This window comes from Carya illinoinensis, chromosome 5 (genome assembly GCF_018687715.1).
Source record: "Carya illinoinensis cultivar Pawnee chromosome 5, C.illinoinensisPawnee_v1, whole genome shotgun sequence".
Classification (NCBI taxonomy): domain Eukaryota; kingdom Viridiplantae; phylum Streptophyta; class Magnoliopsida; order Fagales; family Juglandaceae; genus Carya; species Carya illinoinensis.
The window spans coordinates 12,844,446-12,869,434 of NC_056756.1; the positions used below are offsets into that span (position 1 = coordinate 12,844,446).

Sequence of the window (24,989 nt, forward strand, 5' to 3'; positions counted from 1 at the left end):
ATAAACACTTAAACAGTCAAACACTCAAACTATAGCAAAAGTCATTGAAAATTGAAGTGAAGTGATTTTCTGGAACATAAACCTTATGAAACGATCCGAGACTTACGGTGAGGTTAATTTGAACTAATCACACACTAATACAGAGTTTACAAACTTTGAAAGTCTATTCCATGTAGGGGAAATAAACGTTGAAGCCAATCTTTAACGAAAGCTGAGAGCTCCGAAGTCCGAAGTCGTGTTCCAATCCTGGTCGTCCATCAAAATTATTCTCTCAAAACCTACGAACTTGGACTGAAATTTTGTCCAAACCAATTTCATGGGCCATAATTTGAAGACAACTGGTTGCATTGCGTTCCCAACAATCAGGGACAAGAAGTGCTTGGAGAAACAGAGATCCGACCTGGACCAGCACCGTTTTGTGTAGGTGATATTTTGTCTGTTTCTGGTCATTCCCATTTTGTTGGTTGTTGCTTTTGTGTGTGTGTGTGTGTGTGTGTACGAGGGTCATTTTGCACAATTTTCCATCCCATAGAAGCTGGAAAAGCCTAGGAAACCTCAGATACTTGCAAATCCCATTCCCAAAACCACCACCAATATCTTGGCTGGGTCTCTAGCATTATCGTCCAAAAAGATAGTTGATAGTTCTCCAATCTCTGAATTAGGAATTCCAATTAAGCACTTGTTTCATGGCTGATCTTAATGTTGTGCACGCAGAAAACCCTCCCGCCCAAACCCCACTTCTCAATTCAAACCAAAACCACATTCCTCCCCAAGAACTACGACAGCAACAACAACAACGACAAAACGAAGAGACCCATTTAGATCAGACACTCAAAAAGTTGGAAAAGTTTCTCACTTTCCTCGGGTTTAAGCAGTCGTCTTGGAGGAGCTCAGCTCTGTTTTGGACTGCTTTCGTGCTCATAAGTGTGGCACTTCCTGTTGTGGTGCTCGAGCTCTCCGACTGTTCGGGGTGCGAGATGTACCAGATTAAGGCTTTCGAACTGGACATCGTGGCCTCGCAGGCGTGCCTCGCTGCTGTCTCTTTGCTCTGCATTTCCCACAATCTCCGCAAGTATGGGATTCGAAAGTTCCTCTTCGTTGACCGATTCAATGGCCAAATGTCACGCTTTCATGACGTTTACGTGAAGCAGATTTTGGTGAGCATTTACCAACATCTATGAATGCGTTTTGCTTTTGCTTGTCTGATGTGCTTGAAAATTTGACAATCCATGCAGTTTTGGTATCCCATGATCAACATTCATTATAATTCCCTACGTATGTATGATTAAATGGGTTTTGGTGATCATAAATCGAGGTCTATAATAACGAGTATGAATGCATTATAACAAATGAAAAAAGATAATATTTTGTGAGAGTGGGAGGGGCGTCTGTTGTACGATCATAATGTGTTTACCAAAATTACCATGCTTTCCTTTCTATTCAAATCTTCAAAAGAAGCGCATGGCACATGCGCTCATATAGGTATTAAGTCTCTAGTAAAGTCATCCCTTTTTAAACACTTTCCTTCTCTAAAGGCACTACTCTGAATAGGACATAGATGTATCTTCTCAAGAGTACGCGAGTAATTTGTGCTTGGGATGATTTCGTCTCTGAATTTGAAGCCAGATTTACCTCTTCAGTGTTGTCATACGATTCTAATTTATGATTTACTGAGATAATTTATTGGGATAGTCTGGTTTCTTTATGCTAGCTCATTTATTGCACCCTGCCACATGCCATTCTGAAGACTGCATGTGCAGTCATCCCATTTTATATGTACATCATGAATCATGGGGCTTCTCTGAATTTAATGCCAGATTTACCTCTAGATTGTTGTCATAAGACGCTGATATATGATGAACTGAATTCATTTATTGGGATATAATAGGCTTCTTTACGCCTGCTCGTATATTGGGCACTGCCATGTGTCGCTCTGAAGACTGCACGGGAAGTCATCCGCATGTTGTATGTAAATCATGAATCATGGTGGCAGTCAGTTGCTATTTTATTAGCTTTGATTATACCCTGGACTTATTTGAGTCTGATCTCTCTATCAGCCAGCGTTTTGTTTCACATGGTCTGCAATCTGCAAGTTATCCACTTTGATGATTATGGGAAGCTCTTGGAAAGAGAATCAGATGTCTTGGTTTTTATGGAGGAGCACATCCGTTTGCGGTATCATCTGTCTAAGATAAGCCATAGATTCCGAATTTATCTTCTTCTAGGGTTCTTTGTTGTCACAGCAAGCCAATTTGTGACCTTACTGCGGACCACAGCATATAGTGGAATAATTACTATAATAAATGGCGGCCATTTTGCTGTAAGTTGGTACCTATTTTTCACCTTATAAGCTTATCACATGTAGAAAAAAATTATATGTTAAATGGAAACAGTAGCTACTTCATTCACACTTAATCCATATCATTTTTCTTATTTTCATTATGCCCAGCTATTAAAAAATTTAGTTGTTAAATACATTCAAGCATTTTTCCTTCAATTTTTCAGGTGTCCACAATTGTTCAGGTTGTTGGGATTATTATTTGCTTGCATGCAGCCACAAAAATTTCCCATAGAGCTCAAGGTATTGCATCTCTTGCAAGCAGGTGGCATGCTTTGCTAACATGCAGTTCAACAGATTCATTGCATAACAGAGTTTCTAACAATGTGGGGAACTTGGAGGCTGCAATTAATTTGGACTCCATGGAAATAAATTACTCTGAAAGTGATTTGGACTCGTCGGATTATGTTCCAATTCCTACTAATGCTCAACTGGCTTCCTATATGTCCTCATATCACAAAAGACAAGCCTTTGGTATGAAATTCATACATCCTCTTTTTAATATTGCATCTGTTTTTCTTTTTATACAATTTTTTTTTAGAAATGCTACATACAGTCACATTTGTGTATTCCCTACACACTCCACTGATGTGATTGGTTGCATCAATTTTTTTTTAATGCATAACCAATCACATCAATGCAGTATACAAAAGAGTACACAAAAGTAACTGCACATAAATTTTTTGATTTTTTTTACTCAGTCAGAGATCAAGTAATCATGCCTAGGATAGCCAAAGACCTGTGGCCTGATTGGCATAACCCCCAGCCTCCAAAATGGAGGTCTGGAGTTCGAAACCCTCCTCCCCCAAATGTATCAAAAATAAAATAAAATCATGCTTAGGATAATTAAATTACTCAGATGATACAATTTCTCTTCTCATACATCAGTAGTAAGTTTCTTGAAGTTGGTTCCCATAATAACTGCTTGCAGATGACATGATCCACCATATAACAAGAAGCTAATCAACTAATAAATGCATTGGATGTAGACTGCTTTCTAGAACTGTAATGCTAAATGCCATAGCTACTTTCCATTGCTTCTGATATAACCTAAAGTTGATATGAGTGTTGTATGAAGTTGTGTTTATATTCTCCTTGATAGGCTTGAATCATGTTTTATTTTTTGTTGGTGTGCTCAGTAGTTGAAATTGATCAGCTTCCACAATTGAAAACTGCTGCACTGCTTACTTAAAAAAAAAAAAAAAAAAAAAAAAAAAAAACTGCAAACCTGATGACTTCAGCAGACACACCTAGAATTTATTTGCCAAGAATTTATTAGTATCAGTAGGCATAGCCATGTACACTAGATGTGTATACAAGAGAAAACATCTAACTAGGAAGAAGAAATATTATTAGGAAATCATGAACATTAAGCCCATTAAAATCTAAAGCTATTACCCAGCAAAAAAGTGTTGAAAAAGAATCTTCTGAGTTCCTCTAGCAAGTGTTCCTCATCTCGAGGCACTGATATTTTTACAGCTGTAAATTGAAAAATATTGTCTGTAATTCATGAATGTGGTACGTTGGTTAAGATGTTTTTGAGCAAAATAAGCCCACTTGTTGCCTTTGACCTCCTGGAAACACCCCTGCAACTTTTGAGGACTTTGCATCAATACTTTCACTTTAAGTGTAGTTGTAGTTTTTATTTGTTCCAAATGAACATATCAAACAAAAGCGAGCAGTATGACCTTCTCTGGGCTACACTATTTGTGTCACCGTGGAAACCCAATGCATTGCCTAGAGCACACTGCACAATAATTAAATCACATAATTTGGCTACACTAGTATGTGATACTGTCACTGTCATATAATAGACGTACTGTTTTGAAATGATATAATTATTAACGAAAAGGTAAACAAAATGTGATCCTCCTAAAATGTTCTTATATTAGAGGTGGAATGACTTTTAATAAAACTCATTTACTTCTGGACAAAAAAAAAATTGTGGAATATAGGGCATTGAAGAAGTAAGAAGTCTCACTTTTAAAATTGGACATATATTTGGACTTCCCATAAGTTAAAGTATAAATTTTAAATTATGGAAATAATAGCACGTAGTTTCTAGCTAGGGAAATGGTTAACAGTAAATATAGCTTATAGAAAAAAGCTTAATGCATCTTAATCACCACTTACAGAACACCCTCGAAGGTTAAAACTGGTTATGTTCTCCAACGAAATGCTTAGGTTGTGTAAGGATCCCTTTCTTATCTACATTGAAGTAGTCCCATTCAAATGCATTTACTTTCAGGGGAAAAAGTTCAGTGGAATATAGAATATTATTGCAAAACTAAGAACTCTCACGTTTGAAAAGTGTACATGCATATCATAATCTCCTAATAAGAAAGTAAAAAACATAGGAGAAACAAGAAACTGTGCCTGGTGGAGCTTTCTTCTCTGGCAGCTGCATTATTTCCATTCATGTGCCCTGTTTTCCTTTTATGATGACTGGCTGCGCATGAATGTAAATGTGGTAATAGCTCTGGTACTTACTTATAAAGACTAAACATTGTTTCAGTTAACATCTGGTATATATGCAATACTGTTGACCTTTTTGTATAGCGCATTTAGTCTGGGCAATTAGTCCTCACTTCTCTCGGGTATTGTAATGCAGTAACGTATTTGCAGACAAATCCTGGAGGAATCACGATATTTGGTTGGACGGTTGATAGGGCCCTCCTCAACACACTATTTTTCATTGAACTGTCTCTGGTCACCTTTTTGCTCGGCAAGACCGTAGTTTTCAATTCAAACTGAGTAAAGATTCTATCACGCCATGGTTGCTCCTTGGATCTTCCACTCTCGAGTGTCAACATCAGCACCAGAAAAAGTAGTGGAGGAAACTGCGAAGCCATTGCAGGCGCTACCTCAGATCTTCTGGATAATGCTTACCTGGTACTACACAGAGAATTCCAAATTTTTGTTGCGATATCTTAACATTCATCTGAAGTGGTTAATGCAAAGACCTTGATCCTTTGGATGAAACATGGTGTCATAGGTAAACTATTGTTCATTCGAGCGAGACAGCCGTTGCCCGATGGAATCATCTCTCTCAAATTTTTGTTTTGCAAGATTTGTACTCCCACCAGCACAAAGGTTTCCCTGACCTACTGGAACTCCCAACTTCAGACCGGTGATTTAAGCTACAGCAGGTCTTTTCAATTTTGTTTAATGTAATATTTGTTCCTATAAATTTATTGTCTTTTCGGTTAAGAATCATTTTTTAGCTTGTCTAAGTTTTTAAGAGAATGATCAGTTTTCACAAAAGTTACTCATGGTAATTGCTACATTATTTAGCATCCCAATTATTCGGATTTAGAAAGCTTTCCAACCAGAGCAGCCTACAACAGTTTTTTCAAAAACTCTCAATCACTTTAATATACTCTTTGTACACTCCATTAATATAATGACTTGTTATGTTATTCTTTTAATATTAAATAATTTTTTTAACTAATCATATCAGTAAAATGGGTAAAAAATACATAAAAATAACTGTAGGTAATAAAATTTTTCTAATTTATATAGATAGTTAAACCCAGATTTGGTTTAAATCTTTCTTGTTGAACTCATTGTCAAATAGCTTAAAAGCTGATTGATTTATCTTTTTATTTTACAGTCTTTGGATAAATAAAAACCAATTGCCAAAATCACAAGTTGTAGGTCTGAGAGTAAATGCCAGATAAAAAATCTCGTTAAAACCCCCTTAGCTCTAGACGTTCATGGGTTTTAGAATCTCTAGTGCGCAACATGCATGCCATTGAAGATGAAACCATTCATTTATTGTAAAAAATACTAAGCATTATGATCATTATATCTTTTTTAAGAAACTAGATTATAAAATTACTAAGCATAGCATGTTTTAAGATAAATAAATAAATAAAATTAAAATTAAAAAAAAAAAATAAGAAGAAATAGAAGAAAGCATAGCATGTTTTAATTAAACAGATGCTATCAGTTTTAAGTAAAATTAAGATACTTGTGCATGAAATGAAGAGGATTCTTTTTTAAAGAAGCTGCATTCCTGGAGCTCGAAGAAAGCGAAATGGTGATTGATGAATAGGTTACAGAACGGACAAGGACTAAAGATTTACAAGAAAATTAATTTAAGGTCAAATAATGCATCACCATCCCAGCTCGTAACCAACATCCCTAGCTTCAGTTTAAAGCCCTCATCGCACTGAATATGCTACAAGAAAATAAAAATGATCATGTGCACACGATTTGTATATATATGGTTTCTCCGCGCAACGAATGCGTGGGGGGGTTCTGCCAGCCTGCATTATTTCCCAAGGAACAACGACAGCATTCATAAAGAAACAGCACGGACTATCGACGGTCGGTTCAAATAACAACATTCAGAGAGAGACTTAAAAAATTAGTTTATTAACAATTTACAGGCAATTTTCACGCCATTCTTCAAAAAAGCGTGCCAGCATCAAGCATGTCGGCCAAGCCGGATGCAGCTACGTAGCCATAAACCCCACTGCGGAGGGGCCCAAAGCTGATGTCAGAAAATACGATCAAAATTTTAAAAAATTAAATCTTACATGTTTTGGTAAGATATGAGAATGGCCGTAATGGTGAAGATTCTACATCATTGAACTACAACAGAAAACAAGGAGAGAATTCATTTCATTTTCAACATCTATAAACAACAAAAGTATCATTTACTATAATAAACCCCATTTCAATTCTATTCCTAGTGTGACTAGATAAGGTCGAAAAATATTTTGGTTGTGGGGGTACCATGGTAGCAGCAGCTTTCTCAGCCACAGGCCCAAATCCAAATTTGCATATCACAAAATTATTTGGTGTCAAACGACAGCAACAATCGCTGGATAAACTTAAGATTTACTCACGAAGAGCGATTCTCAAGTAAGACATTGAAACGGACTTCCAAATAATTCATAATAGTTACTGTAGTAAATATCATTAAACTACCTAAAAGGAGCAGATAGAGCAACTCGCCACCACTTAAAAAAAAAAAGTCACTAACGGGCAAAAGGTTCTCGGCCAGATCCTGCAACCTCTTAGACACCAGTTTCGATACATTGATAAAGTTCACTTCTCTAAACTAATTACAATATTAAAGATGTGTTTGGATAGTGAGGTAATCTTACATATTTTGTAAATAGTAGTGAAAGTAATGATAAAATATTGAATAGTAATAAAAAGTAGGTAAAAAATAATAATAAAATAAAACAAAATATTGTCCATCTTCCGTATATGGAAGGTGGACAATTCCAGTAATTTTTCCATATCCAGTAAGCCCATGGATAACGAGAGAATAATAATAATAAATGATTTTCATAATAATTTATAATAATAATAATAATAATAAGATCACATGTGAGCTTAGAAAATATGTCAACAGCTGACAAAGAAATGTGAACAAAATAAGTAACAGCAGGAAAAAAAAAAAAAAAAAAAAGGAAGGCAAACATCAGCACAGCTATGCACAAGATGGGGATTAAATAGGATTCTTTTTTTTTTTTTGAGAAAAAGGGGATTAAATAGGATTCTACAAAGTAGTAATATCATTTATAATTTTTTTTTTTGATAACCTTGGGTGTCCGGGCCAGCTTACGCGCACCTCGACTAATATCATTTATAATTCTAGTAAAATAAGGAATAAAAGTCCAGGAAAATAAAAATTGTAAGTTACCAGATTGAAACTATGATACCCTCCCTTATTTCCTAGATCCACATGTTACTCCCATATTTGAAATTCTACCCGATCAAGCAAGTTCTATCTCATCCTAGCATTCAGACTCGTACATCAACTTTTGCAATGCATCTATAACTATTTATAAATGTAATGATAATATACCTTGTCAAGATGCTAAACTATTTTCTTTAATTTAAATATTCCACTTAAGGGAAAAAATAGGAAGAAAATGAAATGATTATGGAAAAAATTACTCAGTGGGAACTCGATAAGTAGGTACACTTAAGGACTGCAGTGTTGGCCGCTTAACGCAATGGTTCCTTTTTGCAAAAGGTGAAAACAGAATATAACCAACCAAAAGGCACGTTACACCTAGCATCAAATTCTGGATAGAATCTCTCACCATCTTTTGATCTTCCTTTTATTCAACTAATTCAATCAAATGAAAGTCTATTAGTACAGTCAACTATTTGACAGGTAACCGTCGTGTTCAATTTTAAGAGTAGACTGTCAAATGTGCCTTCAACCCCAGAATTCCCAAGTGTACATCAAACCAACGCATACATTAAATTTGTTTTTGAATCTCTTAAAAAATAAGGGACAATAAATTATGACACTAGGATAACACATTATAACAAAGGTTTGCATTGTACCTTGAATGAGCCAGAAGGAACACCTAATTGAAGATCTATAAATTCCAGTGTACACAGGAAACCTCCTCAACCTGCTTGCTTTGATGCTGCAGTGACATTCGCAGACAAATGTCATAAAACTTCTGGGACTAGTTAAAGCGTGAATCTTTCTAACACCATCAGTACAAAGAGAATGACAGGGGACAGAGCCAAGAATTTGTTCAGTTCCATGCCTTCTTATCGATGTGTGAATACAATACCATGCTTAGAAAACATGCAGCAGTGAACGACAACTAAATATTAAAGAACAACCAATTTGGTATCCCTTAATCAAACAAGATTTATCGATGACACTTGAGTTGCCCATCACAAATGGAACAGAACAGGATTGCAATTGTAGAGTTAATCGTCACTTAAATGCCAGGGACAGGGTGCCCAATTTTAAATACTAAATCACACCTAAGAGAACACTAATATAGTGGGAAAATGTTAAAAGACCCCATTCCTAGGGTATACATGCATGGTATTGTTTAGTTGCCTTCTAAAAATGACTCATTTTCAAACTTTCCAGCATAGACTAACATAATCTTCATTATTTAGTTGCCTTCTAAAAATGGCTCATGCCTGAACCTAAAAAAAATTAGCACTTTTACAATGCCAGGTCTCCAGCTTGCCTTCTCGTATTTCAATTCTTCCAATTCGCATAAGCACCCTTGTAGAATACAGGTACATGAAGATGTTTTTATGAAAGAAAAGACTCAAAATGCCACAGTTGGAACAACCAAAACCTTAATCTCAGGAATGAAATCCATTATAATGAGTACGAAGCTCAGTAGCAGCAATCCTTCAATAAAAGCAGCAGCGCATTCAGAATGAAACACACAGAAACATTTAATGCATTTTCGACATGGTTAACAATCCCTCGCACGGCAAAAACAGTTGCTAACCCTAGCAAATATTCCACCACCCACCAACAATTAATGCGGGTCGAGTAATAGAAAGTAACCACCCACCATGGCAACTGAACCTACCTACACCAAATCAGTGTATGCTACTATTTCAAATCTTAAATGTTATCCCTCATGGATGGAAAGCATAACCCTGATCCATGGAAGCATTACAAGACATCAAGTGGATAAATTACCTTGAAGCATTATGATTACTGTCAGTTTCTTCGTCAATGGAAAGCAAAGAGCATCCCCTCCACTTCACACCAATCATACCGTCTCTTGCAAACACAATGTGATAATTAAAAGAAAAAAAAGATAGAACTGATAGCTGGGAAATTCCATACTTTTATAATATTCAAAAAAATTCAAAAGAACTGTTTACAATGTAGCAAAGAGAATATGTTACACAAGTTTCTGCTGAAACTTCTTTTTTCAGAAGAAAGGCAGTCATGCCACACCTTGGCAATGCAAGCAATGATGACCAAAGCTGGAGAACAAAGTTAACCTGCAATAAGTCTGGTTGACAGGAAGGCCATAAGAGTGTCCACCCAAATCACTGAATAGTGCCTGCTAAAAAACAGCACGAATGATCTCCCAACAAACAGTTTTTGTAACTTCGTTTCAATGCATGTCTTCTCACCTCAACCACGTTACTAGTCAGCGTTGAACAAAACAAAAGCAAGGAGATCAAGGCCACCCTGCAGATTCATAAACTTAACCAAGCACACCGCCAGTCCCTAAATGACCCTGCTGCAACTCCTTTCTACGCTGCTCTTCCAGAGGATCGGGACTCTTCATTATTCTCCGCACACGTCTAGTATTAAAAAAAAATAAAAAACACTATCATAACTATTGCACGATCAAGGATAATGCAACCAGAATTCACACTGCCAGCTATTTCTTGTTCATATAATGTCAATAATACCTGTCTTGAGCATGCTGAGCAGGGAAAGTAGGCATGAACTCTTTGGACTTGGGAAGAGGTACCTCACGGAACCATTCATGATTAAGAGCAGCTTCAGCTGTAATTCGCTGCACGCATCACAGAGGACCTAGTCACTATACCAGAAATTTCTTAAAAAAAAGGTAAGCCATTTAACAGCATGCTAGTAATTTACCTTCTCAGGGTCATAAGTTAGAAGTTTGTTCAACAAGTCAAATCCAGAATCAGAGAGAACTGGAGATCCAGTGAATGATGTAGCAGGGAATTTCTTCCGCAATAGATTATACCTGAAAGGAACATGTCAAGGTTAATACAAACATGTAAAACTGTCCAACTGAAAGTGTCACCATAGGAGGCCAGATAGCCAGACCAGAACCACCCAAAGCTGGAAGCCTGGGAAAACAGTGACAGAAATAAGAAAACCATAATCACAGTAAATGGTAGAAGTTTAGTATAGATCATCACTTATACTTACTGATGCTTGACAAAATTGACCTTGACCCCAGGCAGCTTGGAAAACCCAGGCCAAATTGTCTCGTTTGGTGTGCCAAGAATCCTAAAAATCTGCATACATTTAAGATTTAGTACTGAAAGTCATGATGGAACCCTAACAGCTTAAGAGTCAAAAAGATCAAGAACAAGCAAAATTCACCCGTCCCTAATTTACCTTGTCAAGTTGATCAAACTCGGTTTTCCCATTAAACAACGGTTCCTTTGATAAGAATTCAGCCATGATGCAACCCAGCGACCACATGTCAATTGCCGTGGAATATTGTTTTGCTCCCAATAGAAGTTCAGGTGCCCTGTAAAACAAGTCAATTGGAAAAAACATTCATGTTGCAATTTTTATGCCAATAATATCTAGAGAGGAGTGTCTGTGTAGACATAGACACACACCAATTGGTGTGGGTGTGTGTTATATATATATATATATAGAGAGAGAGAGAGAGAGAGAGAGAGAGAGAGAGAGAGAGAGAAGTCAATTGAGAAAAAGACTAAAGAACAAAAGGAATGGATCCATTGAAACCAAAGCACAAGCAATACATATAAAACTGGTTACCAGCCTTTACCATATTGAGCCTATCATGGTTAACATCCTGTCACTTTGGGAAAAAACATTGAATGACTCAAGTAACAAAAGATAGTACCAAGTTTTTTGCCCCCAAAACTTACCAAAAGAACAATGTATTGAATAGTCAACAAATTGACCACAAAAGTGATGGAAAGCAATTACAAAGTACCATAAGGAAAGGACAACAACATCAAGTTCAATTACCATTCAGGTTCATAGGAACTGGGTGTTTGTATTTTAAGGCAGGGGGTGTTGGGAGCGAGGGAAGAGGAAAACAAAGAATACCAAAAACTGATAGACCCATTACATGAATCTACAAGATCAAATTTAGCATGTAACAGTACGGAACATGATGCAGAAATATATACTCCCTCCCATAGTGTTGGTTCTCTATTTCAAGTTAAGAGTGTCCAAAAACCTCTACCCTATGAAGTCCTGAAACAACTTTAATAATTCTCCAAATATACTCTACTTCATTTGAAAAGTCAACACCCTTTTTCTTTGCTTTACTTGTCTTCAATTAATTAAAATATTGGAAAATTGTATATTTTAAAGAAAGGACTACGAACAGATGTTCCCTAGAGATGGATTTTTTAAAACAAGACCAACAATATAAGACAGGAGTATGTGTGAGGGCGCTCTGTAATGAACAACAAGGACAAATGCATCTTCTATGCAAAAGGAGATGCAAGGTAGAAATGCAACTGCAGCTCACCTGTACCAAAGGGTAACCACCAAATGAGTATATGGTTTCAATGGACTCCCATATTGACGTGCCAACCCAAAGTCGCAAATCTTCAACTCACCCCGATTATTCAAAAGCAAATTTGATGCCTTCAAATCCCGATGAAGCACCCAGTTATCATGGAGATACTTAACACCCTCCAAAAGCTGGAGCATTAGGCATTTAACTTCACTCTGACTAAATGGCTGTTTCATTGTCTCCATGAGTCCTTTAAGATCATGTTCCATGTACTCCATCACCATAAATATACTATCGAGGCTACTACCCACCACCACTTCTTTAACATCTATAATTGAGGAGTGATGAAGAGAAAGAAGAATGTTTATTTCCCTCAGAGAAGTCAATGGAAAACCTTCTTTTTCCTTCTCCATTTTCACCTTTTTCAACGCCACAATGTCCCCGCTCTTCTTATCTCTAGCTCTATATACAACACCATAAGTGCCTTCATCAATCCTGTTAAGTCTCTCAAACTCATCAACACTTCTACAACCCTGAAGCATGTTTACGCTCCTTAGCGGAGTGGCTGCAGGTTCAGGTGTTCCACGATAATCATCTTCATCCCCTGAATCTGTATCTGACTGGCTAGCACTACTATATTTCTTATGGTGTTCCTCGTCAATTTGCATGGAGTCCTCCTTCTCTGAATCATTATCAGCATAATCATCCTGATTCAAAGACCTTCCACGGGTGACAAGTTCATCAGAATCAGATGATTTTGCTCGAGATCTTTCAGAGCCTTCTCTTCTGAGTTCCCCCAGCTCTGGACTCAACGACTTGTTACGTGCTTTGGCCTCCAATGAATCTGATAAAGGCATTTTCTTTCTCCTTTTATGTACTCCCTCATCATCTATAATTTCACCTTCATCAACTGGAGAGTTATTCCCAGCTGCCCATCTTGAAGAGGATATGTTCCGTGTTGGAACATAATCATCATCTTCTAGCTGCTCTGCTTCCAAATCATTACCCCACTGCTGGCTTGGCGACCCAGAAGACAAGCCTACTGGAGACTCAGGCGCACCATGCCCCACAGACTCAGATGCCAATGGAGGATTAATTGGTGATGAATATCGCAGTAAATTCTCATCCTTGCTATTCTTACCGGGAGATATTTGTGTACTCCCATCGACAACAACATCAGGTGACTGATGGTATGCCTTGGGTAAAAGTGGGGGACGATGAAGAGCCTTCACTGTTGAAGACACCCTACTTCTCGATGAATTATTGACTTCTTTGTCATCTCTATCCCATATTATAGGCGAAAACTTCCTCTTTCTCTCTGGAGCTGGTGACCGAACCCCATTATCCATTGCCTTAGAATCATTGGGATCCTTAATCTGCGATTCAGATTCAATAGCATCATCAGATTCACTTGACAACTCACCAGGTTCCCTATCCACAGCCTTAGCCACAAACCCACATCGCTTGGGCCCACGGACACCACCACTACTACTGCCCGAATCACTCCTACTTGAAGCTGATCGATACCCCCCATTCATTACCTCCCTCTCTTTAATATCCTTCTGCCTAACCCTACCCCTATCTCTTGCATCCCGAATATGACCCCTTTCCATGTCAAGATTACCATTACTAGTCCTAATTCGATCACACTCTTCCTTGATATTCGCAAAATCCCTCCTTGACAATTCACTGCTGGACTCGCGGTCCCTGAACTCGTTTTCGCGATATCCCCCATGCCTCCCGGCAGCCATATTTATTTTTTCTTATAAAAATATGACTCCACCCAATTTTTTTTTTTTTTTAAATCTCAACGCCAACACTATAAAACCCTAACCCAAAGTCACCAAATCAAAGACATAAAAGTTTCCCCAACTTCTCTATTAAAATAGAAACGAACCAAGAACTTACAACGCGAACCCAAAACCCAAACAAACTCAGATCCAAAAACAAAACGAGGTTTAAACGATAAAATAAAGCATATTACCACAATTACCAGCAGAATTTCAATCTTCGTGCAATTCAGCTCTAATTTTCCTCGGACTATTGGAGATTGAAAAAGAATCGGATTAAAAAGAAACCAGAAATTGAGGCACGAGACGAAGAGAAACCCTACAAATTAGGACAACTGCGGGAGAATCCTCGACCTCCCATGCGAGATAATGGCTGGTGAGAGATAGACACTGCTTACCGATGAGGTATGGGGGGTGGGAGAAAGAAGTCGGCGAGCGCAGCCTAACCCTCAAAATCACAATCGACGACGACCAAAACGCGAGAATAGAGAGAAAAAGAGAGGAATTGCTTTTTGGGGTTTGGGAAGGAAAGGGTGGCTCTCGATTTTTATTGGTTTAGTTTATTGGGGAAATGTCAAATTATCTGGGCGGGCCCTGTTGCTTTGCCCGAATACCATTGGGCTCTCTCGATCGTCTTTTCATCTGAAGACCAGGCCCGAGACCCATCCGCTTAAATTACGATTTTACCCCAAATCGTGCGACGGTTCAATCATTGGTAACTTCCAAGTTCACTTATCCAAATTTTTTTTTTAAGTTGCAATTCACCTTTAAACAAATTCAATTTTGTAAATTGACAAAAACAAAAACAGTTAAAATTGGATAGTGTTGAGATGCTTGTGGCAGTTAAGGAAAATCAATAAATTATTTGGTTTTCTTTCCTCTCCCGATCCTTAATATATAGGAAAATGACATAATTACATTTATCTTTTACAATGGAGGATATTTGTGTAAAACAATTTAGTAAAAATTACACCACTTTATATAAATATTCTCAATTTAACACATGATTGTATACAAATTGTAAAAGAGTTGTAAGCATATCACTACTCCTAATATATAGGCACTATTTTGGATATTAGGATCTAACTTCTAGTTCTAACCCTAGGGGCTGCCTCAAGTGGTAAAAACCTTGAGCTTAGACTATCTTCTCATAGGCCTAAAGTTTAAATTTCATTGGGTGCAAATAATCTTTAGGGGCAAGTGGAGGATTTTTCCTATGAATTATCTGATGTGCACTTACGAGAACTCTTTACCAAAGATCTGTGCATCCTCAAAATTAGTTAGAACATTATTCCGAGACACATGGTACCAATAAAAAATAAATAAAAAATTAACTTCCACTTCAGGCTATCCCTATGAGTTTTATATATATATATATATATATTTAAAGGCATATCCTGAATTAAAATCTTCTACCCTGATGGTGGTTTGAAAATAACATTTACCCACTATTCCACATAATATTATTATTGTTATAAACTATCTTGAATTGTATGATCATATTTATCTAGTCGTCAAATGCATAGTGCATAGTGCTAGCATAGTCCCCTTTGTACGCCTATATATATCATTGAATTCTTTAAGAAATATATAGTTTGATATACAGATCAATAAGAGAATCTCTTCTCTCGTTCTCTCTCAATCTCTCTGAGTTCTCTCTCATTCTTTCTCTATGTTTGAAACTCTCTTTATTTTGATTGATTTAAAATATTTACAATACGTTATCAGCACGATGCTGAAGAAAAAAAAAATTCTACTGCCGCATGGTTCTTGATTTTCTATCTCCATCTCTCTGTTCTTCTTTCTTCTTCACCTTGCTGCTGAGCTGCAGATTTCATGGAGCCACAGCCATGAATCCGAACCCGGAAGAGAGGCCATCTCTCAGCATCAACCCAGTTTTTCTTTGGGGCTCTCGGTTGGTCTTGGTCAACTCGTCCCTGAATCCCTGCCTGTCTCCAACCCATTTGTCTTACCAGATTTCAGCCGTCCATCTTTCTGACAAGGCCACCACCTCTTTGCAAAACCCCTTTCAACTTTCTACCTAAATTCAAAATACCCATTATTAAATCCACCCTCTCAACGGCCTCCGAATGCACCCACGGTATCGAAATACCGGAGGAAGATACTCCCGTCCAAATTTCGCTTGAAAAACTCTTCATCCCTCCGGAAACAGACATCTCTTCCGATACTTCCACATTGAGCTTGAGTTCGAGAATCTTGAAGGGCTCGAATATTTTGCTGAGTAAGTACGCGAGGGACGCTCAGATTATGCAAGCCGACTTTATCAAAAGCAGTGTCAAGACCCAGGATTGCCCCTCAGATGGACTTCCCGAGTTTGCCCTTGTCGGTCGCTCCAACGTCGGCAAATCCTCGCTGCTCAACTAGCTTGTACGCCGCAAGCGCCTCGCTCTTACGTCCAAGAAACCTGACTCAATGCATCAACCATTTTAAGATCAACGATAGCTGGTACCTCGTGGATCTGCCTGGATATGGGTATGCAGCTGCACCACAGGAACTTCGTATAGACTGGGAGAAGTTTACTAAAGACTATTTCCTGAACCGACCAACGCTAGTTTTTGTGTTTCTTCTCATAGATGCTAGCATTCCTGCCAAATCGACCTTGAGTATGCTAGTTGGCTGGGTGAGAATCAGCCTACCAAGCCACCTACCAGGCCAACTCTACCTACTCCAGCACTCATCTCTCTTTGGCCAGCTGGAATACTATTGTAGTGGGAAAGCGTTTGGTTTTTGTAAAAAGAAAGATTGATGAAGAGGACAAACTGCGGGTCCGAAATGAAAAAGAATGGAGAAGAGTTGCATGCTGGTTGCTGGAGATGACCCCACTTCACCAACCATTTTGTCATTGTCCAGGGAAGTGGCTTTGGTGCTAGTGCTTGGTCCATGCATGCAATTTGAGCATGTGAACCAACATCTCTCTCATTTTTTTTGGTTGCTGAGCACATGACAAAAAATAGAACTATGATCAAATTCAAAGCATGCAACTGACTAACTATCTTTATAATAAAATAAAATAAATATAATAGGTTGGTGGGTGGATTTTTTTGGCCCTATGATGGTTGCTGCCCGCCTACACTCCTACAGCCTGCTATATGCTTTCTTTATCTTATTTGATTATTTGTTTATAAATAAAATTTTGTATTAAGATAGAAAGCATGGAGACAGACTGATCAACAAGGAAAAGGGGCTGTGAGGAATCATTCAGTACGCTGCGTGTGTATGGTTCTAATGATTCTGAACTTAAGTAAGTTTTTAATATATTATTGTTGAGATGAATATTTATGATTATATTCATTATTATTACTTGATAAACTCTATGTTTATTTACATAGTTTAGATACAAGTTTTATTTATTGATGATATGATTTATCTGAGAATAGAAATGGAGCATCCCTGAAGGATCGCCCTAAAATAATAGCTTTTGAGTATCTCATAGTTTAAATGATTGATACTTGTACCAAAAGTTCATTATGATTTATGCACTTGAAGTTGCATAATTGAAATTGTGGAAAGAATATATATTTGAATGAACGTCTCGAATGTGCTCTTGAAGTAGCAATATGAAATGCAAACGTTCACAATATATTCTAAATTTATATCTGGTCTTTCAGTGACTAAGCAAAATAATGAGCTTTTGATAAAAATCATTAGTCACGTCTTACTAGATCTATATCATTCCCTGAAGTGAATGATAATGAATTTATATCATTCTATTTCCTGAAATGAAAAGAATGATGCGTTTCATTTAAAGAAACTGAGAGATTGGACGTGATAATAAATATCTTTTCGGGCCAGAAGCTCGTATTGGAAAAGCTATAAGCTTTCTCTTTGAGATGATATTATACAATTATTGAATCAAATATTATGATGCATCAAAAAGTGATATGATTCAAAATATTTGTATCTTTTCATGATTATCTTGATAATCTAAAATGAATTACGATAAGTCGAATGATTTTCATATGGACGTCCATGAAAGAACCAGAAGATTCTTTTACTATAAAGTCTTACCACCAGAAGTGGAAAGAAAAATTTGTCAGAAGCAAATAAGATGAAATAATTCGACATTATCTTGATTATCATATGTGAACCAGAAGTTCATATGATAATTAAATTATGGATGCAATAAGATAAAAATGTCTCATATTCGAGCTGCTAAAATCCCAACGAGGATTGAAGTCCCTGAAGGACAATTAAGAAATTCAGCAGTCTAATGAACATAAGACATGTCTAAAGGCATGTGAGACTTATTGATACAAAAGATAGAGCATCTCAAAAAGAGAAAGACACAAATAATTGGTGCTCCTGAAGAGGCCATACCCACGAAACAAGCAATAAAGTCCATCCAGATTTTCTGTATAAAATTCTCCTATATAAACTCTTGAAGAGTACAAATCTCCTGAAGAGTGCCTCCTGAAGAGGTTTATCATAAAAATGTCTTCCCTTGAAGAGGGACAGGTACCTGAAAATAACGAGATCTCGTTACATTTCATGAATAATGGAGAAATTATGAATAGAAATAAAATCGTTGTCAACAACGTATTTCCATATGAGATGGCAATTGACATTACCAGAAGTAATGATGAAAGTGAATCAAGAATCGTCGAAGAATACGACGTAAAATATTGGCCAAATTTGAAAGAAACAATTCCTGCAGAATTGATTCACTAGTAAAATATGATGCATCGGGACTTATAGTCCAAACACCTAAAGAGGTGATGCTTGTTGAATGTCAGTGGGTATTTATAGAAAGGAAATAAAAATGTGATATATAAATCACGAGTCAGTTTCTCAATTCCTGCAGAATTGATATCACTAAGTAAAATGTGATAAATATTGACTTGAAGTCCAAATACCTAAAGATGTGATTTTTGTTAAATATCAGTGGATATTTATATACATGATATAAAAAGTCTGAAGCTTTTAATATGAAAATGTGATATAGAAATCACAAGTTAGTTTCTCGAAGAAACAATATTGATATGATTTTAAAGTGATTGATATTGAGATTTTTAGCTTGAAAGTTACCGAGAGTTTGGATATGCATGATTAACTGCATATTTATATGGATCATTGGATCATGATATATATATGAAAATCCCTGAAGGATAGAAAATGTCTGAAACTTCTAATATGAATACATCTGTAAATATGTATTCTATCAAGTTTCAAAGATCCTTATATAATCTAAAGCAATCCAAACGCAAATGAAAATAAGCTATTATTGCAGTTTATATATATGATTTAAATGTCATTGAGGCTCCAGAAGAGCTCATAAAAACTGCACATATTTGAAATATAAATCTGAAACCCTTGCGGCTTCAAGGGGAAGATGGATGATGTTATTAGTCATGAAATACCATCTTTTAATACAATTAGTATTTCAGATTCATATTATGGGTTTGATATGAAATGTGCATTATTAAAGAAGAAATAAAGCACACAGAACATTTACCAAAAGATAGAAACACAAATATGAATATTTGTGAAATATTATTTTATTATCTTGAAACAAGAATTACAGAAATTTAAGGCACTTTGCCTCATTCTTCAAATGCTCTTGTTCTTCAAGAATCTGCATGGCATCCCTATCTAAAGCGGTGGGCAATTGAAAAGAAGACTTAAGCAAGGATTTTAAATTCCTATTCTCTTGCTTTATTGATTCTATCTTCATGTTGGACTCCAGAAGAAGTCGCTGAAGTATAGCAATATTCTCGTGGAGATCATCAACTCCACAAGTTCTGGATTGCAGTCGCTGAGAAAATGCGACAATGGATGATGAGTATCGGGTACCGAGACTCACAAGCTCATAGATAACTTCATTATCTGCCCTACGAGTCAGATCATTATATTGCATGATAGCACCTGTGGTAGAAGCAGGAACAGCTGATGAACGAGGTGCAGAGTACCTCATATATTGGCCATGAGAAGATCGCTGAGCCATTGCAGAGTAAAAATGCAGAAAGAGATTGCAAAGTAAAAATGAAGTATGATTACAGAAAAGTGAAGAAGATAAGATGCGAATGAAGATGAGCTGAATATCTCTTTTATAGAGAAAATTATGATACAACATCTCTCGTGAAGCAAGAGAAAAGAGACGAAATATAGCTTCATAGCTCTGCGGCGCCTGACAGCTGCAGCACCTAACAGCACGCCTGACAGCTGCAACACCTGACAGCACGCCTGACACCTACAGAGGAGTTGAAAATCTGCGGTGCTTGTCTGATCTTAAAAGGCTGTCCACCGTTTTTATTAAAAATGAGGTTAGCGGTTTAATGTTGATGAATTCTCCACTAACTGTGTTATTTACAAGAACTCCAGAAGAGTACAACTCCAGAAGAGTAGTGATCAGCAGAAAGATCCAGTTGTGATTATTTTATCAACATGGATCAAGTCCACAGTTAGTTGGATGTACAAATGCGAGTTATCTTTCAGATACACACAAGAAGATCATTGCAATTCATGAGAAGAAAGTTGAAATTGATATCAAGAAGGTACGGTCAAGTAAAAATCTGGCAGATTTATTCACTAAAGCATTACCAACTGCAACATTTAAGAAGATTATGCAGAACATTGGAATGTGGAGGTTTGAAGACCTGTTATCATGCACTTTCAGGGGAAGTAATGTCTTGAAGACTTGTGCTGATTGTACTCTTTTTCCTTCGCTAAGGTTTTATCCCACTGGGTTTTCCTTTGCAAGGTTTTAATGAGGCAATCCTAAAGCACTCGGCGATACATATGAATACTGTACTCTTTTTCCTTCGCCATTGGTTTTTTCCCACAGGGTTTTTCCTTGGTAAGGTTTTAACGAGGCATATTTTTTAAATATGGTCATCCAAAGGGGAAGTGTTATAAACTATCTTGAATTGTATGACCATATTTATCTAGTCGTCAAATGCATAGTGCATAGTGCTAGCATAGTCCCCTTTGTACGCCTATATATATCATTGAATTCTTTAAGAAATATATAGTTTAATATACAGATCAATAAGAGAATCTCTTCTCTCGTTCTCTCTCAATCTCTCTGAGTTCTCTCTCATTCTTTCTCTATGTTTGAAACTCTCTTTATTTTGATTGATTTAAAATATTTACAATAATTATGTCCTTTTAGAATGTTTGTGAACGTTGATTATGGGATGCTTTCACTATGAGGTCTAATAGGAGGAATTTTTTCAATTGCAGTTAGAACAAAAGCCTTTTTATTTATAGAAGTGTAGTTTGTGCATATTTAGTAGCTCTCCTACATGATTTAGTATGTACAGTAGGAAGCATGGCATTACTGCAAAGAGGTGCTCAGCCTTCCTTCTGATGCAGGGGCAACCAGGGGGTTGTGCATTATTTGATCTTACATAACATTTTGAGGACTGTGCAGGGTTTGTTTGAGCATAGGCGGTACCACTACTCCAATGTCAGGGTTTGCTTTTTTGAGCACGGCATGCATTGGTGTTCACGGGAGTAGACTGAAAATCAAATTCAACCAAAAACAAAACCAACAACAATTATGTTTATAAATGACTGACAAAAACCATGGACTCTAATGTGATGCCTCCTATTTGTTGCAATGTCGCCTCAATAAATGCTTGCTTTCTTACTCCAGTTTATAATTGAGTCCAAATACACGATGCCTAACTTCACGGGACTTCAGACACCTAACACCTTAGTAACTGATCACATTTCAAAGGCCAAGCATAACAAAAGGCTAGGTATGAGCAACAGAATATTCACAATTGATGCAGCCTTATATACCTCAGCCAGTCAGGTTTGCTGCAAAATGTGGACTAGGCAGGTACAGCAGCAAGTCAAGAAAGGAATATCTGCAATGGCCGATGTATGAATTTGCACTGTCATTTGCTTTCTTCGCTCGTATTGGGAATTAAACTATACCAAATAACACTTACCAAAATATGGGTGTCCAGAATTTATTGAAGTAACTTTATGAATGCATTTTGCAACAGTACATATGTAAAAGCTCCATAATGAATCCACATATTAACATGTTATTAAAGTTATTGGCAAAGGTTATATGTGATTTCCTGCAGAGTTGCTACCAGCAAAGGGAAGGCAACTTGAAGGAGAAAGTGGAGGGCAAGTGACCAGTCCTTATATAGTCTGCTCTCACAAAAGTCCGCGCAACTTTCTCATTCAGTTTGGCCTCCGCACTTGCACGCTTTTCTTCAACTATTCTTCTAGTCGCTGAAAGTTTGTTCGCCAACCTCTCTTGTGCCCTAGCTTTCACCTAGTTACAGAACATTAGGAATAAGAGAGCTGATATCATACATGTTGCAGCAAAATTAATAGTAATTCACAAAATTCTTTCAAATTACTGCAGCAATCCTCGTCAAGTATAATATGAGAGCAACATTTGTAACCAACATACCAAACTGCCTTCCATCTTGCCAAGTTGTATAATTTTAAGTTTTCGACGTGCTTTCCTCGTCTTTCCACCATGCTTGAAATTTTTGTTGTTACATGGCTTGGCCAACGGAGCTGGTGAATGAAGATGTATACTATTCCAGTTCTTTTTCTTATGATCAAGAACAGATTTAAATGGGACTTGCATGTTGTTAGATCAGATCAATACCATTTTCCTACTTATTATGAAAGAGATCTTGCTAATGCTAGTACACTGAAAGAAAAATTAGAAAGGATGGTTACAAACTTTTAGATTAGACTCTGAATCTTTGTTCCGCAAGTTTGAAGCAGTTGCGTATTATGAAATATGCATTGTCAATTAATGAATTCTATCTCCTTGGAGAGAGCACCTCAAAAGACTATTTTTTAGTGAAAAAAATACAATACTACCTTGCATATTGGTGATGCTTATCAGTGTTATTAACAATGAAACAAAAGAGTTTGTGTGGCAGGCATGACAGTGGAAGGGGGTTCAACAACATCTCTTATGAAATTTGTTTGGTTAGATTCCACGAGAAAAATAGGTAGCATATTGCTGCAAGACATCTAAGATGAGGCAATTATATGTTCTTGAGTATGAAATTATGAATCTATAAAGGAGTACCTCCATTTTCCTCATTTCTATCTCAACTTTCTTCTTCTCATGATTTTCACATTCTTGTATCTTCACCTCTTCATGCTTATACCTACGAATTCCCAACAGACAAACAAATCATACTTGACAAATGAACTTTCTTAGGCCTCTGGTGGCCTATGACAGTTTATTAAGTGTGAATAAACTTACCTCTTCAACCTTGAGATAGAGTAGAACATACTTAATATATTGCATGAATGACTACACTAGCATAAGAAAATAGAATTATTTGGTAACCTTGCCATGTATTTGGCACGTTCTGCTTCATCCCAAGCCACTACTCTGCTTTCTAGAGAATTCAGCGTTCTAGCTAGATCTGAATTCTTGTTCTCAGGTATGTTGCAAGCATTTGAGTCTCCCCCAAACTCTCTGCTTGTGTCATTTCCCCTGCTAATAGTAATGGCTTCTCCTCATCTATCAGTGGATGTTAGACCAGTGTGATAGCCCTCAGCAACCTGCTTTCCATTTTGACACCTAATTGGGGTGGAGGATCCCGAAGCTATTGGACTCCTTGCTGCAAAAGTTGTAGCTCTGATGGGGGTGGCAATTCTTGAAGGCTTTTGGCTTGCAACTGGGGTCATCTCGGTCCCCATATCCCTCACACAGATCGATCGCACAACTGGGGTTGAATACTCTAAAGGCTTATTGATACGCCAAGCTGACTCATGTACCTTCTTTGTTTCAACTTCAAGTTGAGCCGTCATTCCGGAAACAACATATCCATCTTTTTTTTCTTCACCTTCATCCTCACCACTTGAATAATCATGCTCCTTTTGTGGAACGGGAGCTATTAGTCTCAAGTCATCGACATTAGAATTTCGTGGCTTGGCTTTCGATGATTGGTTTTTCTCTCCCACTCTTGACAACCCCACCAACCATTTTTGCGCATCGTCCCATTTTGATGGTGTTGGTTTGCCCAGGGTAGTCCTATGATTGCGCATAGCTACATTCCCTTTGTGAAAATCAAAACTTTTGGCACAACTTGTTGAAATCTCCTGCGTTGGGCCTGCATGGTTATAGCACCCCTTATCCTCTACAGATCTCATTTTCACCCAACTGCGTTATGTCTCAGCTAGTACCATATGCGCCCTCACAAGGGTTACAGAGGACAACCAGACCAAAACTCCATTCAAGTCATTGTGAATGGAAGTTCAAAATTCTGCAATCCATGAGCACATCAGAACCTAGGGAATCAATATGATTCGGGTCCTATCTTGAACTTTCGATTGTTGAATCCTAGTGTTTAACCTCCTTAGAACTCGAACTTTGAACAAGAACCTGGGCATTTGGACTTTGTCCCACATCTGGACTTGTGCAGAAAATTTTCAACAATCTTATTTATTTTACATTGTTATGTATTAGTTTAATGAGTTTTGAGAGACGCAGTCGGCAAATACAGTCGGCATGCAGTCGGCTGTATGGAATAAATAAATAAAAATTATAAAAATATATTTTTTTTTCATGGTTGTACAGAATGAATAAAAAAAGGTTATAAAAATAATTTTTTTTCATATAGGTCCTATATTAATTCATTTTTTTCAAAGCGACTGCACACTGACTGTATTTGCCGACTGCAAAAATCATTTCTCTAGTTTAATTAGTTGTGATTAATTATTATTTATTTTATTCTTTATAAATTTATGTTTTGCATTGTGATATAGCAAAAATATTATCTATTTTATATTTTTATTTATTTTGTTCTTTAATTTATTTTTTTATAAAATCTTTTAAAAAATGTTTAATTTTTTTTTTAAATATGGACAATTTAAGCATGATATTATATATATATATATATATATATATATATATATATGTTAAAGGTACTATAAAAA

General features: G+C 36.9%; 3 protein-coding genes and 1 pseudogene across 14 annotated transcripts; 2 read left to right on the forward strand and 2 right to left on the reverse strand.

Moving 5' to 3' along the window:
* The first annotated feature begins 430 nt into the window (after positions 1–430).
* LOC122309744 lies at positions 431–5,669 on the forward strand. 3 transcript variants are annotated; one of them, XR_006242510.1, is made up of 5 exons: positions 431–1,157; positions 1,889–2,320; positions 2,506–2,812; positions 4,950–5,230; positions 5,334–5,669. XR_006242510.1 is itself a non-coding variant. In XM_043123362.1 (4 exons), exons 1-4 carry the CDS (start codon positions 687–689, stop codon positions 5,090–5,092), a joined length of 1,353 nt encoding a protein of 450 aa, XP_042979296.1. In that variant the 5' UTR covers positions 431–686; the 3' UTR covers positions 5,093–5,669. The 3 variants fall into 3 exon arrangements, 2 of the variants coding, with proteins under 2 accessions (XP_042979296.1, XP_042979297.1); XM_043123362.1 differs by having other exon boundaries at positions 4,950–5,669; XM_043123363.1 differs by having other exon boundaries at positions 4,964–5,669.
* Positions 5,670–6,532: 863 nt separating this feature from the next.
* LOC122309742 (cyclin-dependent kinase G-2) lies at positions 6,533–14,648 on the reverse strand. 10 transcript variants are annotated; one of them, XM_043123361.1, is made up of 10 exons: positions 14,492–14,648; positions 14,288–14,343; positions 12,316–13,679; positions 11,196–11,331; positions 11,004–11,092; positions 10,704–10,815; positions 10,511–10,617; positions 9,780–10,399; positions 8,657–8,742; positions 6,533–6,836 (listed from the first exon to the last, which is right to left on the reverse strand). In XM_043123361.1, the coding sequence occupies exons 3-8, from the start codon at positions 13,650–13,652 to the stop codon at positions 10,300–10,302; spliced, it is 1,881 nt and encodes a 626-aa protein (XP_042979295.1). In that variant the 5' UTR covers positions 13,653–13,679; positions 14,288–14,343; positions 14,492–14,648; the 3' UTR covers positions 6,533–6,836; positions 8,657–8,742; positions 9,780–10,299. The 10 variants fall into 10 exon arrangements, with proteins under 10 accessions (XP_042979295.1, XP_042979292.1, XP_042979290.1 ...); XM_043123358.1 differs by having other exon boundaries at positions 9,780–10,101; positions 10,226–10,399; positions 12,316–14,634; XM_043123356.1 differs by having other exon boundaries at positions 9,780–10,152; positions 10,226–10,399; positions 12,316–14,634.
* Positions 14,649–16,034: 1,386 nt separating this feature from the next.
* On the forward strand, positions 16,035–16,892 carry LOC122310092 (annotated as a pseudogene).
* A 5,121-nt stretch (positions 16,893–22,013) lies between these two features.
* Positions 22,014–24,451, reverse strand: LOC122311547. Its single transcript, XM_043126136.1, has one exon. It carries the CDS (start codon positions 24,201–24,203, stop codon positions 23,568–23,570), a length of 636 nt encoding a protein of 211 aa, XP_042982070.1. The 5' UTR covers positions 24,204–24,451; the 3' UTR covers positions 22,014–23,567.
* Positions 24,452–24,989: the final 538 nt, after the last annotated feature.

Coding starts and splice junctions, on each gene's coding strand:
- LOC122309744 (XM_043123362.1), top strand. CDS start 687: ATGGCTGATCTTAATGTTGTGCACGCAGAAAACCCTCCCGCCCAAACC. Junction 1,158..1,888: donor TTTACGTGAAGCAGATTTTG/GTGAGCATTTAC, acceptor GGGATATAATAG/GCTTCTTTACGCCTGCTCGT. Junction 2,321..2,505: donor TAAATGGCGGCCATTTTGCT/GTAAGTTGGTAC, acceptor TCAATTTTTCAG/GTGTCCACAATTGTTCAGGT.
- LOC122309742 (XM_043123358.1), bottom strand. CDS start 14,054: ATGGCTGCCGGGAGGCATGGGGGATATCGCGAAAACGAGTTCAGGGAC. Junction 11,093..11,195: donor AGTTTGATCAACTTGACAAG/GTAAATTAGGGA, acceptor AAATGTATGCAG/ATTTTTAGGATTCTTGGCAC. Junction 10,400..10,510: donor GCTCAGCATGCTCAAGACAG/GTATTATTGACA, acceptor TTTTAATACTAG/ACGTGTGCGGAGAATAATGA.
- LOC122311547 (XM_043126136.1), bottom strand. CDS start 24,203: ATGAGATCTGTAGAGGATAAGGGGTGCTATAACCATGCAGGCCCAACG.